Source organism: Pelophylax lessonae (assembly GCF_965119305.1).
Source record: "Pelophylax lessonae genome assembly, chromosome: 7".
Classification (NCBI taxonomy): Eukaryota; Metazoa; Chordata; class Amphibia; order Anura; family Ranidae; genus Pelophylax; species Pelophylax lessonae.
The window spans coordinates 174,119,968-174,135,510 of NC_138774.1; the positions used below are offsets into that span (position 1 = coordinate 174,119,968).

The 15,543-nt window shown below is 42.7% G+C and overlaps 1 protein-coding gene across 1 annotated transcript in view; it reads right to left on the reverse strand.

The window, feature by feature from the left end:
• The window catches only part of ABCB7 (ATP binding cassette subfamily B member 7), a 267,277-nt gene that overhangs the window by 42,575 nt on the left and 209,159 nt on the right, over positions 1 to 15,543 (reverse strand). The window contains exons 7-9 of the mRNA XM_082262773.1: positions 12,054 to 12,142; positions 8,413 to 8,500; positions 5,605 to 5,779 (exon numbers count right to left, since the gene is read on the reverse strand). Coding sequence (XP_082118899.1) covers positions 5,605 to 5,779; positions 8,413 to 8,500; positions 12,054 to 12,142 — 352 coding nt within the window. The remainder of the gene's footprint in view (positions 1 to 5,604; positions 5,780 to 8,412; positions 8,501 to 12,053; positions 12,143 to 15,543) is intronic.

The window sequence follows — 15,543 nt, forward strand, 5'->3', positions numbered from 1 at the left end:
TTAAATCATAATGACAACAGAAACTACCCAAATGACCCTGATCAAAAGTTTATATACCCAGTTCTTAATACCGTGGATTGCCCCCTTTAACATCAATGACAGCTTGAAGTCTTTTGTGGTATTTGTGGATGAGGCTCTTTATCTTCTCAGATGGTAAAGCTGCCCATTCTTCCTGGCAAAAAGCCTCCAATTCCTGTAAATTCTTGGGCTGTCTTCCATGAACTGCACGTATGAGATCTCCCCAGAGTGGCTCGATGAAATATTGAGATCAGGAGACTGAGATGGCCACTCCAGAACCTTCACTTTATTTTTCTGTAGCCAATGACAGGTCGACTTGACCTTGTGTTTAGGATCATTGTCATGTTGGAATATCCAAGTACGTCCCATGCGCAGCCTCTGGGCTAATAAATGCAAATGTTCCTCCAGTATTTTTTGATAACATACTGCATTCATCTTGCCATCAACTCTGACCAAATTTCCTGTGCCTTTGTAGCTCACACATCCCCAAAACATCAGCAATCCACCTCTCGTGTTTCACAGTAGGAATGGTGTACCTTTCATCATAGGCCTGGTTGACTCCTCTCCAAATGTAGCGTTTATGGTTGTGGCCAAAAAGCTTTATTTTGGTCTCATCACTCAAAATGACTTTGTGCCAGAAGGTTTGAGGCTTGTCTCTCTGCTGTTTGGCGTATTGTAAGCGGGATACTTTGTTGCATTTGCGTATTAATGGCTTTCTTCTGGCGACTTGACCATGCAGCCCATCTTTCCTCAAGTGCCTCCTTATTGTACATTTAGAAACAGCCACACCACATGTTTTCAGAGAGTCCTGCATTTCACCTTCAGTTATTTGTGGGTTTTTCTTTGCATCCCAAACAATTTTCCTGGCAGTTGCGGCTGAAATTTTAGTTTGTCTACCCGACCATGGTTTGGTTTCAACAGAATCCCTTATTTTCCACTTCTTGATTAGAGTTTGAACACTGCTGATTGGAATTCTCAATTCCTTGGATATCTTTTTCTATCCCTTTACTGATTTATACAGTTCAACTGCCTTTTCCAGCAGATACTTTGACAATTCTTTTGCTTTCCCCATCACTCAGAATCCAGAAACATCAGTGCCGCACTGGATGAAAGATGCAAGGGTCTGTCAGGAGTCCAGAAACTCATTGACCTTTTATACACACACACTAATTACAAGCAAACAGATCACAGGTGAGGATGGTTACCTTTAATAGCCATTCAAACCCCTTTGTGTCAACTTGTGTGCATGTTATCAGGCCAAAATCCCCAGAGTATGTAAACTTTTGATCAGGGTCATTTGGGTAGTTTCTGTTGTCATTATGATTTAAAAAGAGTAAACACAGTTGACTGATAATAAATGGCTTCAGCCAAACACTAACCATGAGTGAAAGAAAAGTTTTTGTGTTATCATTCATATTCTTGGAAAAATGGCCAAGAAATCAAACTCTGCCAGGGTATGTAAACTTATGAGCACAACTATATACAGTATATATATATATATATAATATATATATATACATACATACACACATATACATATACACATATACATATACACACACACACACAGTATCTCACAAAAGTGAGTGCACCCCCTAACATTTTTGTAAATATTTTATTATATCTTTTCATGTGACAACACTGGAGAAATGACACTTTGCTACAATGTAAAGTAGTGAGTGTACACCTTGTATAAGTGTGTGAATTTGCTATCCCCTCAAAATAACTCCACACACAGCCATTAAGGTCTAACCTGCTTGCAACAAGACTGAGTACACCCCTAAGTGAAAAGGTCCAAATTGGGCCCAAAGTGTCAATATTTTGTGTGGCCACCATTTTTTTCCAGCACTGCCTTAACCCTCTTGGGCATAGAGTTCACCAGAGCTTCACAGGTTGCCACTGGAGTCCTCTTCCACTTGTCCATGATGACAGCACAGAGCTGGTGGACGTTAGAGACCTTGCGTTCCCCCACCTTCCATTTGAGGATGCCCCACAGATGCTCAAAAGGGTTTAGGTCTGGAGACATGCTTGACCAATCCATCACCTTTACCCTCAGCTTCTTTAGCAAGGCAGTGGTCATCTTGGAGATGTGTTTGAGGTTGTTATGTTGGAATACTGCCCTTTGGCCCAGTTTCCAAAGGGAAGGGATCATGCTCTGCTTCAGTATGTTACAGTACATGTTATACCATTCATGGTTCCGTCAATGATCTGCATCTTCCTCAGCGCTCCCGCAGCCCCAGACCATGACACTCCCACCACCAAGCTTGATTGAAGGCAAGACACGCTTGTCTTTGTACTCCTCACCTGGTTGCTGCCACACACGCTTGACACCATCTGAACCAAATAAGTTTATCTTGGTCTCCTCAGACCACAGGACATGGTTCCAGTAATCCCATGTCCTTAGTCTGCTTGTCTTCAGTAAACTGTTTGCGGGCTTTCTTGTGCATCATCTTTGGCCAAGCTTCCTTCTGGGACGACAGTCATGTAGACCAATTTGATGCAGTGTGCGACGTATGGTCTGAGCAGGCTGACCCACCCCCCCCCCCCCCCTTCAACCTCTGCAGCAATGCTGCCAGCACTCATACGTCTATTTCCCAAAGACAACCTCTGGATATGATGCTGAGCACGTGAACTCAACTTCTTTGGTTGACCATGGCGAGGCCTGTTCCCTTAACCGGTTGCCGACCGCCGCACGACTATATACTGCGGCGGTCAGCCCCGGCCAGGCAGAGTGACGTATCGGTACGTCACTCGCCTGTCACTGACTTGCGAGCCTATAGCGAGCGGGCGCGCGCCCGCCGAGGCGCGCGCCCGCCGCGGCTCGTTCACAGGCAAGTCAGTGCGTGTGACCGGCGGACTCGATGTCCGCCGGCCACACTACGATCGCTCCTGTGAAGGGAGAAAGACAGAGCAGCTTGTGTAAACAAGCTGCCTGTCAGTTCTCCCTGTGTAAAAGTAAAGATCTGACCGTTCTACTATGTAGAACGGTTGATCTTTGCTTTTACACCAATAGCAATGTCCCTACACAGTAGAAAGCACGCCCCTAGGACACACTTAACCCCTCCCTTCCCAATAAAGTTAACCCCTTCCCTGCCAGTGTCATTTTTGCAGTAACAGTGCATATGTATAGCACTGATTACTGCAGTAATGTCACTGGTAACCCCAAAAGTGTCAAAAATGTCAGTCAAGGGTCCGATCTGTCCGCCGCAATGTCGCAGTACCGAAAAAAAAATCGCAGATCGCCGCCATTACGCGTTAAAAAAAAAAACACCAAAAATGACAAAAATCTTTCTCTTTGTTAGTAAACGCGATAACTTTTGCGCAAACCAATCAAAATACGCTTTTTGCGATTTTTTTTACCAAACATAGGTAGCATAAAACAAATTGGCCGAAAAATGTTAAAAAATTTTGATTTTTACTTTTTTTTTTGGGGAATTTCATATAAAAAAATGTGAAAAATATTGTTATTTTTGCAAAATTTACGCTCTTTTTTTGTTTATAGCGCGTGATCAAAAAATCGCACAGGTGATCAAATACCACCAAAAGAAAGCTCTGTTTGTGGGAAAAAAAGGACGCCAAATTCGTTTAGGTACAGCGTCGCACGACCGCGCAATTGTCCGTTAAAGTCACGCAGTAAAAAATCGCAAAAAAACCCCTGGTCCTTTAGCAGCCAAATCCTCCGGGGCTTAAGTGGTTAAATGGTACCTTTCCTGTTAAACCACTGCATGGTCTTGGCCACGGTGCTGCAGCTCAGTTTCAGGGTCTTGGTAATCTTCTTATAGCCTAGGCCATCTTTATTTAGAGCACCATTTCTTTTTTCAGATCCTCAGAGTTCTTTGTCATGAGGTGCCATGTTGAACTTCCAGTTACCAGTATGAGAGAATGAGCGCGATAACACCCAATTTAACACATCTGCTCCCCAGTCAAATCTGAGACCGTCTAACACTAGCGAGTCACATGACACCGAGGGGGGGGGGGGATTGGCAAATTGGTCCCAATTTGGACATTTTCACATAGGGGTGTACTCACTTGTTGCCAGCAGTTTAAAACATTAATGGCTGTGTGTTGAGTTATTTTAGGGAACAGCAAATTTACACTGTTATACAGTGGTGGCTGGTGCTCAACATTTTTGGGGGGGGCGCAAACAGTAAAATGTAATAGGCATTGCTTTGCGGCAAAAAACGCTGTAAAAATTGCGTGACTTTGAGGTCACAAAGGTGTGAAAGAGGCCTTCCGTAATTAAGCTATAGTGTGCACTATAATGCACAAAGACCAGCGTGCCCCCTTTCAATGCACAGAGACCAGCGTACATGCCCCCTTCAATGCACAGAGACCAGCGTACACCCTTTCAATGCACAGAGACCAGCGTACATGCCCCCTTCAATGCACAGAGACCAGCGTACATGCCCCCTTCAATGCACAGAGACCAGCGTACATGCCCTCTTCAATGCACAGTTACCAGCGTACATGCCCCTTTGAATGCACAGTGACCAGCGTACATGCCCCTTTCAATGCACAGTGACCAGCGTACATGCCCCCTTCAATGCACAGTGACCAGCGTACATGCCCCCTTCAATGCACAGTGACCAGCGTGCCCCCTCATTTTACTCGATATATGATATTAGACATAGAGAGAGGTGTACGGATAGTGTATGCTAGAGCCCCCCGACGTGCCCCCACACTGATAGGTTACCTCTGTCAGGCTTCATCTTCCCAGTGTGTCCGGTAGAAGAAGCACAGTGGCGGCGGGTCTCATGGGCTCCGGTGTCCGGTCGGCCAATCAGTCAGGATGAGCCCCCACACGATGTCCTGCCTCCTCATGGGCCCTCCTCCTGTCCTCCGCTGCCTCCGGTCTATTTATAGAGGAAGGCCGCTCTGCCCATGGTGAAGGTGAGTCACCCGGATCTGCCATAGACACACACACACAGCTGACGGTCCTCCCTCCCCCTCCTTCTCCTCCCTGGTCACAGCTGACTCTCAATCAGCGGCGGCTCGCGGCTTATCCTCCCCAGCCAATGGCATGGGGTTTGCTTTTCGGCCAATCAGGAAGCGCGTATCGGACAGGCTTCCTGATTGGCCAGGAGGAGGATCCATGTGACAATAGCAAATTTTCATTTGCTATTGTCACACAATGGGTAGGCTCGGGACGCACTGCTCTGCGCCCCCCGGGTCCACCCTTTTCTGCAGCCTATTAGAGCCTCTGGCTCTAATCAGGTGATGCAAAAAAAAAAGGGGGGCCGGATGCATGGATAGGGGGGGGGGGGGGGGTGGCGTCCCTGCGCCCCCAACGCACCGGCCACCACTGCTGTTATACAAGCTGTACACTCACTATTTTACATTGTAGCAAAGTGTAATTTCTTCAGTGTTGTCACATGAAAAGATATAATAAAATCTTTACAAAAAATGTGAGGGGTCTACTCACTTTTCTGAGATACAGTATATACACACACACACACACACACACACACACACACACACACACACACACACATACATATATATGTTATACATGCCAGTACATGACATGTTTTATATTTTCTAGAGACAAAAGAGAATGTTTGTGTGATCAATTTAGTGTTATCCAACCTGCAAGGATTCCTTTGCTTGCAAGCACCATGACAGCTGTCAGGCCCACACTAAATATTGCACTTTGTCCAAAGTTCAGCATGGCTAGCGTTGAGGTAGTCTTCAGAGAGGAATTTTCATATATTTTCAAAAAGCCATCGTATCTTTCTGCTTCATATTTTTCATTGTTGAAGTACTGTCACAAAAGGAAGAATGCAACATAGTAAAATAAAAGCAAAACCACCCAAGGCCCTCTGCTAATGTTCAAGTTAAAGGTACACTAGCTACATTTTTAGGCTGTATAGTTATTGACCCAATTGATGTAAAAGTTAGGTTGGCCATACATTGTACAATTTTCTTATTCAATCTTCCTTTAGATTTACCAAAACCATATAATATGAGGGCAAACCAAAACACTTTCAATGTGTATGTGGTCAGGCAAGCCGTTGCATAAAATAGTTGAAGGTAAATCTAAAGAAAATTGAGTAAGAAAATTGTACAGTGTATGGCCAGCCTTAGGCATACATGGTGTGAAAGCCGCTCTTAATGCTCATATATTGCTGAATAATAACAGTGAATTATCATGTAGCACAGATAGTAAATATGGTCAAATAATTACCCATCTACTGTCGTATCCATTTATATTACAGTAATGTGGATAATTTAGAAGAGACAGAAAAACCACAGCTTTTTAAAAATGACACCTAGACGTCACCACATACATATTATTTACACACCACGTAGACAACCCAAGTGCCACAAAAATCCAAGATGGTCCAACAACCAGATCTTTGAGACAATGGTGGACTCTGCCCTGCACCTCACCATTGTTGGTGAAACCATTCATCATAGTTATGGGCCAACAGTCAGACACAGATATTCCTTGGAAATTAAATCCTGGGGACAATACCATTTGCATTTTGATGATTCCACAGATCCTACCTTCTGGTTAGGAGGGCCACCATTATAAATTGTTAGGCCCCATACAGCCTTGCCTGACTGAGCCCCCCTTCATGCCTCAGTGTTTCTAATGTGCTGTACACTGCAGCCCTGCTGGCTAATACACCCCCCCTCCCCCCCAACACACAGAAAAGGACTGTAAATACCATTTTGTGCACACACAAGAAATCCCAACAGCCACAGCCATCTCTTAGCAATTAAATAGAAGTTCCCCGGGCCAAGTGGCGCACCTAGCATATCTAGCACCTGGGGCTGATCAGAATTGTGGGTGTAGCCAAGTTGAGAAGGTCTATAGTTAACTAAAACCTGAGCCTACTCACTGTATACACAGTAAACTCTCAGAAGAGCATAACATGAGTGCAGGGCTCAGGAATGGGTCATGACAATGCCACTGTACAAAATACAAACAAATTACCTCCTCCTTCTGGTACAAATCCCCCCCAAGCCCATTTCCTGTACAGTACAAATGTCAATGCACAGTCCCATTCCCCCCCAGTACAGATCATCCCCCACAGGCATGCCTGAGCCAGCCACCTCAGTACAAACCACCTTCCCAGCTTAACTTCTCAGTGCAAACCCCCTTCCCGTCTAACCCTTTAGTTCAGATTCCCTCACTCAGATCTCCCCTACCAGTTTAACTATTCAGTACAGACTAATATAGTCCCCCCTCCGGGGGGAATCACTCAGTACAGACCCCCTACTTTTATAACCATATCCCTCAATACAATCCCCCTTCCAGCCTAACCCATCAATAAAGATCCCTCCCTTCTATCCTAACCCCTCAGTACAGACTTCCCTCTGTCAGTCTAATCTCATAGCTTTGAATCCCCTCACCTAGCCCAAAACTTCAATACAGACCTCCTTTCCAGCCTAATACCACAGTACAGACACCCCCTTCCCCCCCAGTACAGTCTAACCCATCAGTACAAACCACCATCACAGTACAATACAGCACTGCTTTTGTCTGACAGCAACATGAACAAGCAGCCCTGTTTTGCAGATGCATAAAACTGAAGGTTAAATTCATCAGACAATTCAGATAAGCTTCTTACTCCACCACGTGTAAAGAATGTTTGCTCTATGACCATCATTGTCCCTTTTGTAGTGCTTACAGCTGCAGGTAATAATTTGTAGAAAGCTTTCCTATAAGGTAGTATACATCATGTATGCTGTATACGAATGCTCATCATTTATGCCTTATGATAATGTACATTTTATTGCACATGTGGTTTAAAAAAAGTAACAGGTTTGTGACGGAAGTCCTTCAAATTTCAGATGTCTGAGCTAAACAATAATTATTGGGTTGCTATTGTACTGGAATTTATAACATTACTGAGAAAGTAGCATGAGGTTTACCATTTAAGGGAAAGCTATTAGTACATTTTTAGGGTTGCACATTTAGATGCTTTCCAGTTAACTTTACAATAAATATGTAGACGTAACTTTCGGATTCAGGTTTACCCAGCGCTTATGGGTAACGAAAAGCATTTGACCCCTCCCAGTATGAAATGCACTGGTCTAGCAGCTGAAGGGGGTGAAGACACTGCTCCCTCTGAGTGTCAATACTTGGGGGAGAACTAGGGGAAAGTTGATGGGACCACTTCCGCTAGGATTGTACAGCAGCCTACACCAAGTCTTTTGGTGCCACCTGTGTTAGAAGGGGTGGTGGGGAGTGCTGAAGCGAGAATCAAAGAGACAAGGCAGTTTCACACAGGAACTGTCACTTTGCCCTAAAACATTAACAGTGTCCCCAAGTACAAACAGGAAATCAGCAACAGGTCTCTTGAAACCTGAACACAAAGTGAACACAGTATTCCATGAGAATGCCATAGAACTGATAGGAATATGATTTTAAAAACTATTTCTTACCTTAACGGTTTCATAATTTAAAAGTGAATCTATAGCAGCATTTCCAGCTTCATTATCAGCCTTGTTCATTTCTATTCTGAACCTCGTCCTATTAAAATATTTGGCAAAAAAAGAACATCAGTAATGCAGATTAGTAACATTAAAGTTATGGTGGGGATGAAGTAGGATTTCCTAAAACATGTACTGAAAAATGTGAACGCTGTTCTCACCTTCTCAAAATGCTAGGTGCCAGCCTTTTCATGCCAATCAACTGTTTTCAATACTTTCTACTGCACCAACCTGAAACAACTACATAGGTCAGAGGTTCTGACTTAATAACTGTCTCAAAACAAACACATGGATTGGAATGTCATAGTTAAGCACTGAAGTGAAAGCGAGCCTGGCAACCAGTGTTTTTGGATGGTAGTCACCAAAGGCAGCTTCCCTATTCTTTACGTACAGTTTTGCCTTAAAGTGACTGTAAACTACCACCTTGTAAAACAACCCTTTCAGTTTAAAATATAAAATGAAAGGCTAAATATTTTTGTATAGATATAAAAAAAATTATAAATACCTTTTAGAGGTATAATAAATAATACCTTTTTTCAAGTGATCATGTTCCCTGTGTACACTCTATTCTCAGCTGCATAAGAGCTGAGAGGAGAAGAAGCAGCACCCAGAGCTTCCCATTGAATGGCTGTGCAACGGGGGCGTGTCAGGGCAAGTCTGATCATTGGAAAATTGCACATTGAGTTCCCAGCATAGCTAGAAAACTGACCACAGTGTGTGCTCCTGCTTAGTGTGATCAGTTTTTAAAAGAGAATCAGAAGTACTGGCAGAAACACCAGGGATTTCACATAAAGGAGGCGATGGAACATGGAACACCAGGCACATATCAGGAATATGAAATGTTGGGGTAACTAATGCTTTAAAGTCCAATTTAATTGTAATACTCTGGCATTTTATGATTTGTAACTTTTTTTTTTTTTTTTAAACGCCTAAGCATATTCTGTTCTCTCAGAGAATTTGCCGTTTCCTGCACTCCCTCTTCAGTGTTCTGTGCTGGCATACCTGTATAATAATAATAAACCGTGTTGCACAATCACTTGTTGCTTTGCTTCTATGATTTACATTATCTGCTGTCTGAAGGGAAGATCGATGCTAAGGTGAATAGCAGTTGCAGTAGAAGAACCTCTGATTGTTTTGGGGATTACATCCATGTAATGTGATAGTGGTCCCTGGGATCTGGGGACGCTGGTGAGCGCAGTATTTTTTGTATTTCACGCGGTGGAGCACTTCATTTTATATTTTACACTGGTTGTGGTCACAGAGATTGATGTTTAACACATATTATCATCATGTTTGTTTGGAGTGATGTACACATACTCACTTTTTTGTTTAGGCTACATTCACACCTGAGCGTAGCGTTTTCGCCGCGATTTTTACCGCGATTTACAGGCGTTTTTAGATCGAATAGAGACCAATGGAAAATGGCTGTAATCTGCCCAAAAAGAAGCTCATGTACTTTTTTGAGCGTTTTGCTCACAGCGTCAAAAAGCTCAGATGTGAACAGGGGCCATTGAAATGAATAGGATTTGTCTTGTTGGGCGTTTTGAGAGCTGATCCTAGAGCAGAAAAACTCCCCAAAACGCCTACATGTGAACGGAGCCTTAGGTTGTATGCATTTTGTACTTATGGTTTATATAAAAGCGCCTTACTTTATTAGTTACCCAATTGCTTTATATGTATTTCACATTTAAGGGGCAGCAGTTTTTTTTGTAAAAGGTTAGTACATGGTTTTTAGGGTTGGCACCAATTTGATATTTTTTTACCTGAGTAACAGCCACACCCCTCATCACCAGCATCCTCACACAGATTTGTACTGAAGCGTTAGGAAGGAGGTGTATCTTACCAGGTCTGTTACTAAAGCTGAACTCACTGGCTCTAACACTTGTATCCACTGGGCTGCATAGCCATTTTTAGACAACTTGCACAACTGCCGTAACAGGAAAGGATAGGTAAGACTATACAAATGGAAGCTTTGTGCCGATGTTCCTTATATGGGTTTCAGGATTAATAAGGTAAAATACTATATAGTTTAGTTAATGTACACCAAATGTACAAACCACTACCATATTCCTACAGGATTTACAGTAAAGGATAAGTTCACCTTTTGTAACGTTACAGATAAGATAACACCTGTATATATTGTGTAACATGTTACTGTGTTTAAGTCCTTGATTGCGGGTGCAATGCTTTACAGGCTGCAGTGCAAAAAATTATACATACACATTTTTTTTTACCTGCAAAATCATCTGCATTTATTATTTTTTGTACAAAATGTGAACTTAACCTTTAAAGTGGTTGTACCCTTAAAAAAAAAAAAAACATGGATCTTGTTCCTTTAAAGCATGAATAACAGCACGGTGCTTGTGCTGTGTAATTTGGCCCTTTCTATCATCTAAAATACCTGGCTGATCCTGCCTGGTGCTGCCCTCCCCTCTGTAAACTGACCACGTTTATCATGATTGCTGAGCCCTAACACCATGGTCCGTTTACATGCCTCCGTCATCCGCTGCATCACCGGTCTCTCCCTCCCTGCCTACCAGCTAGTGTCAGTGCCTTACCCTCCCCTGTTGGTGATAAAATAACTTTGTGTACTGTATAGATTCCCCACTGTTCAATGATGGTATGTGCCCCCTTGTATGTTCTATATAGAAATATGTTGCTGTATACCTTATTTCAAAGCGCCGCTCTTGCGACGGCCTGCCACTCTCCTCCACACCTCCCGGCTGAAACCAGCGAGGGATTCTCAGCCCCTACTGCTGTACTTCTCAGATCTGGAGAGGAGAGTGGTGGACAGTCACGTGAGTGCTGAGAGACGCTCTATAATAAAGTATACAGCAACATTTTTTTTTTTTAAAATAGAACATACTCTGGGGTACATAACATTATTGAACAGAGGGAAATCTATAAAGTACACAAAGTGGCTTTAAAATCACTCTAAGTCCATAAATCATTGCAAAGCGACACAATTTGCATAATTTTGGCTTTGTACACCTCCTGTGATATCTGCTAGTTTTTTCCCACCCTTATCTCCCAGCTCTGCTGATCCTCCGTGGCTCAGTCCTATCTCCCTGGTCCTCGCTCACCTTCCGCTATATCATTCCCATGTTGCACACCACGAGTGTGTTCTGCTAGTTGCTCCACCCTGGGCCAGGCCCTGCTTACCTTTCTGCTGCTCCTTGCTGCACGCCAGATGTGACGTCTGCCCTAGACACTCCGAGAAACACATGACCTGGAAATGACTACTGATGATGTCTTTCTGGCTCGCCTATTGGTTTCCCAGTGCATCCTGGGATATCTCAGACCTACAATACCTCCAAAACTAACTCTAAATAAAAGTCTCTCAAATGCTGCAGGTGCTGTTAGAGAGTGCTGTAATGAACATCTATGGAGGTTTTGGAGAAGCTTTGAAGCACCAAAAAAGTGAAACAGGGTATCATTTTTGAAGCAGAGCAAATGCAACATTGTGAACAGGACTGTAAGCTAACTTCTATTTAGTGAGAGGGGCTTTGATTGTCGGTGCTTTTAAAAAAGAGTGTTGAATGCCACATTTTGAAGCAAGTGTAATTGAGCCCTAAGAGACAGAATAAAATTACCTCCACTGTGTGACTCCAATGGTGAATGCTGTATAAGCTCCAAGCGTTCCCAAAGTTACAAATGCAAAATGGGCTCCACATTTGTAATACTGTGTAGAGAGGGAAAAACATATAAGATATGTAAAATAATAAACAAATCGCCTGTAACTGCAGGAAACATGCATTCATAGCAGTCAAACAATATGCAAGGGTTTTTATGTCCTTAGCTGTACAAACCGCACACAGTTTTTCAATTAGTCTACCAGAAACCAGAAAATATATGTGAATCATCACCTTGTAAACAACCTACTCACTTTAACATGCATATTAAAGTTGTAAATACTTTTTTTTCCCTTTTTATAAGTGATCACCCTTTGTTCACAGCTGCATAAGGAGCTCAGAGAGCTAGGGGAAGAGAAACAGCAGCACACCGGTCTTCCCAATGAATGGCTGTGCAGGGGACATCAGTAGAAGTCAAATTATTGGAAGAAATAAGGCCAGGTCCCCAGCCCTGCCAAAAAACTGACCACATTCTGCTCTTATGTCAGGTATGGTCAGTTTGAAATAGAAAAGTACATGGTACAGCAGGCACATAAGGAATAAGAAATGCTGGGATAAAATATTCTTTAACCCATATCTATGCTGCCTTTTTATGTGGTAATTGAGCTTTTATTCAAAAAAGTGTTTACGATTTTCAAAAATATAAGTATGGAAAAATGTGTTTACAGTTATAGCCCTGAAATCTTCTAAAACGAATAGCCAATACTGAACAAAAAGTTACATTTCGAACGATGGATGAGAACATCAAAGGATATATGAAAAAAACTATCAAACAATCAAACAGGGGAATTTACCAAGCCTGGATCAGAAAGAATTTGGAGCAGTTTTGCGTAGTAACCAGTTTTTACCTTCAGCTTGTTCAGTGAAGGCCCCTTTTACATGGGGTGGATCCATTCGAGCAGAATTTCTAATTACTATCCCCGCTGAGCAGGCGGATGACAGGTCCGTGTCCGCTCTGCCTATGCAGAGCAGACAATGACAGAGCCTGCTCTCCTCTATGGGGCAGTCGTAAGGAAACGGACTGCATGTCCGTTTCCATCCAATTGTCATCCGATCAAACCAGCTGGACGGATGGTGAACGTATCATCATGTCTGTTTTCAGCAGATTTTGTCAGATCGAATGCCTGGCAGGCCTCCCCGTAGAAGAAAATGGGTGGCCCATTCGGGTGCACCTGAAAAATAGACAGGCCGACCCGATCAGTCCCACTGGTGTAAAAGGGACCTAAGCTTTGCAAATAAAAGATAGAAACTGATTGGCTGCACTGGTTCAGATTCTATCTGCTTAGAAAATTCCCTTTAATGACTTGTAAGCAGGATCACCTGAATGTCCATTAATCTTAGAAAGAATAAAAAGGTTTTGATTTGTAAAATTGAAAAATGTAAAGATTGAAGTAATAGTATTAGGATTTGAACCTACTGGTTGAACAATAAAATACAACAGTAATTCAAAATATAATTCAAAATATCCTAATATTAGGGATTTAAAATCATCAGTGCTTCAAGGATATTTCTAACAAAAAAAATACGCTACTAAAAGCCCCAACTTGTTGCTATCTAAATTTGCCAACTCTTCCATCAAGACTTCATTCAATATATCTGACCATTCCACCACAGATGGCAGGATCTTGATGTCCTACAGGTGCAGCAAGTAAACAGAGGCATACAATGCAATTTTTTTATCTTATGATATGGACACTTGTAGCAGCAGCAAAAGGCATAGGGGAACCCTGAGATTATTTATAAACACATTCACGCTATGTGTGAAACAATTTCTTCCAGATAAGCTTTAGGCCTGGTTCACACTAGTGTGATTTCTGGTGCGACTTGTGCCCTACAGAATCGCATGACAACGGGAATGTTTTTTTTTAATGGTGACCGTTCACATCAATGCAAAACAACTGCGATGCGAGCTTGGGGAAGGGTCTGCTGCTACTTTGGTGCGATGCAATGTGATTTTTGTGGCCCATAGACTTTAGTGGAAATGTATAAAAAATACATATGTTTATGCAATTCTGATGAGGAGAGGTGGTAGTAGTAGTTGTGGCAGTAATAGTAGTGGTAGTACTAGATGTAGTAATAGTACTAGTAGTTAAATTGTGGGCAAATTGCACAGCTGTTAAATTGCATGAAAAAAAAAAATCACTCTTCAGTCACATCAACATTGCAAAGCACTCACAATGCAGAATCGCACACAAAACTGATTCTACTAGTGTGAATCAGGCCTAACCGGTTCAGCAGACATCTGAGACACTAAGAAATATTGTGTGCAGTTCATGTCACTTTACATTATACCAGTCTATACATGTGACCAGTCTTCTGTTGCGAAAGTGGTACCCACAGAGCTTAAAGTGGTTCTTAAGGCAGATTTATTTATTTTTTTTACCTTAATGTATTTTTGCATTAAAAAGGTAAAAAAAAAAAAAAAACCCAGCCTAAGAACGGGGGACGGGACTGAGCCACACTCTGTGTCTATGGACACACAGACTTGGCTCGGAAGTATACCCACACGAGTATCCCCATAGAAAGCTGAGTCATAGGTGATGAGCCACGCTCTGTGTGACTATGGACACACAGAGTTGGCTCGGAAGTATATCTACACGAGTATCCCCTTAGGAAGCTGAGCCATGCTCAGGGAACACCTGCCAGAACCTTCTGGAAGAACAAACATGGAATCCGGTTACCTAAAAGGGGCAGTGGGTAAGTGATTTACTCTAATTGCTCGTATCATGTCAAGATAGTGAAAAAAAAATTCCTATGGATGTTCCAAAGTAAGATGTAGGGGAGGAAGAAAAAAGTCCTGGTAAAGGTGGAAGGAAGAAAGGTGGAAATGCAGCTTCTGAAGAGCTGAAAAAAAAAACATGTTAAGGTCTAACAAACACAGAGGAGCATACAGGAGGAGAAATGTGTGTAACCTCCCTGGACGAGAGCAATGTGAGGCCAATGGTTTCTGAAAAAGAATGGCCAAGTCTTATCTAGATCATTTTGGAGGAAGGACCGAATGTGTCCCACAGAGTACTTTTAGGATGAAATTTAGTCTAGTCTTTCACCAAGCAAAATAGGACAGGTGCAATGGTAGACCTTCCTGAGAGGTCAGTTACCTAGCCGTTCATAGGGTAGAGATGACTGAATCAGACAGGCCCTGTCTCTCAGGACTTGTGCTTACCTAGCCATATAATCAAAGCCAGTGAATGAGAAGCAGGATGGTGTTTTGGCCATTGAGACAGTAGGTCAAAATGCTCTGGAAGGGTACAAGGATAGAGCCTGCCAGGAGTCCTTGTATATTTCAATATCCCACTTTCCTGGGCCAATCTAATGTAATAGGAATTAATGGAATGTCTACCATTTCCATCCTGTGGAGCAGAAGAGGGAGGGGAAATGATCCCATAGCATCACCAGAGCATCTGCTTTAAATGTCAGAGTTTCTGGAACTGGCAACAAAGCTGTCCAATTT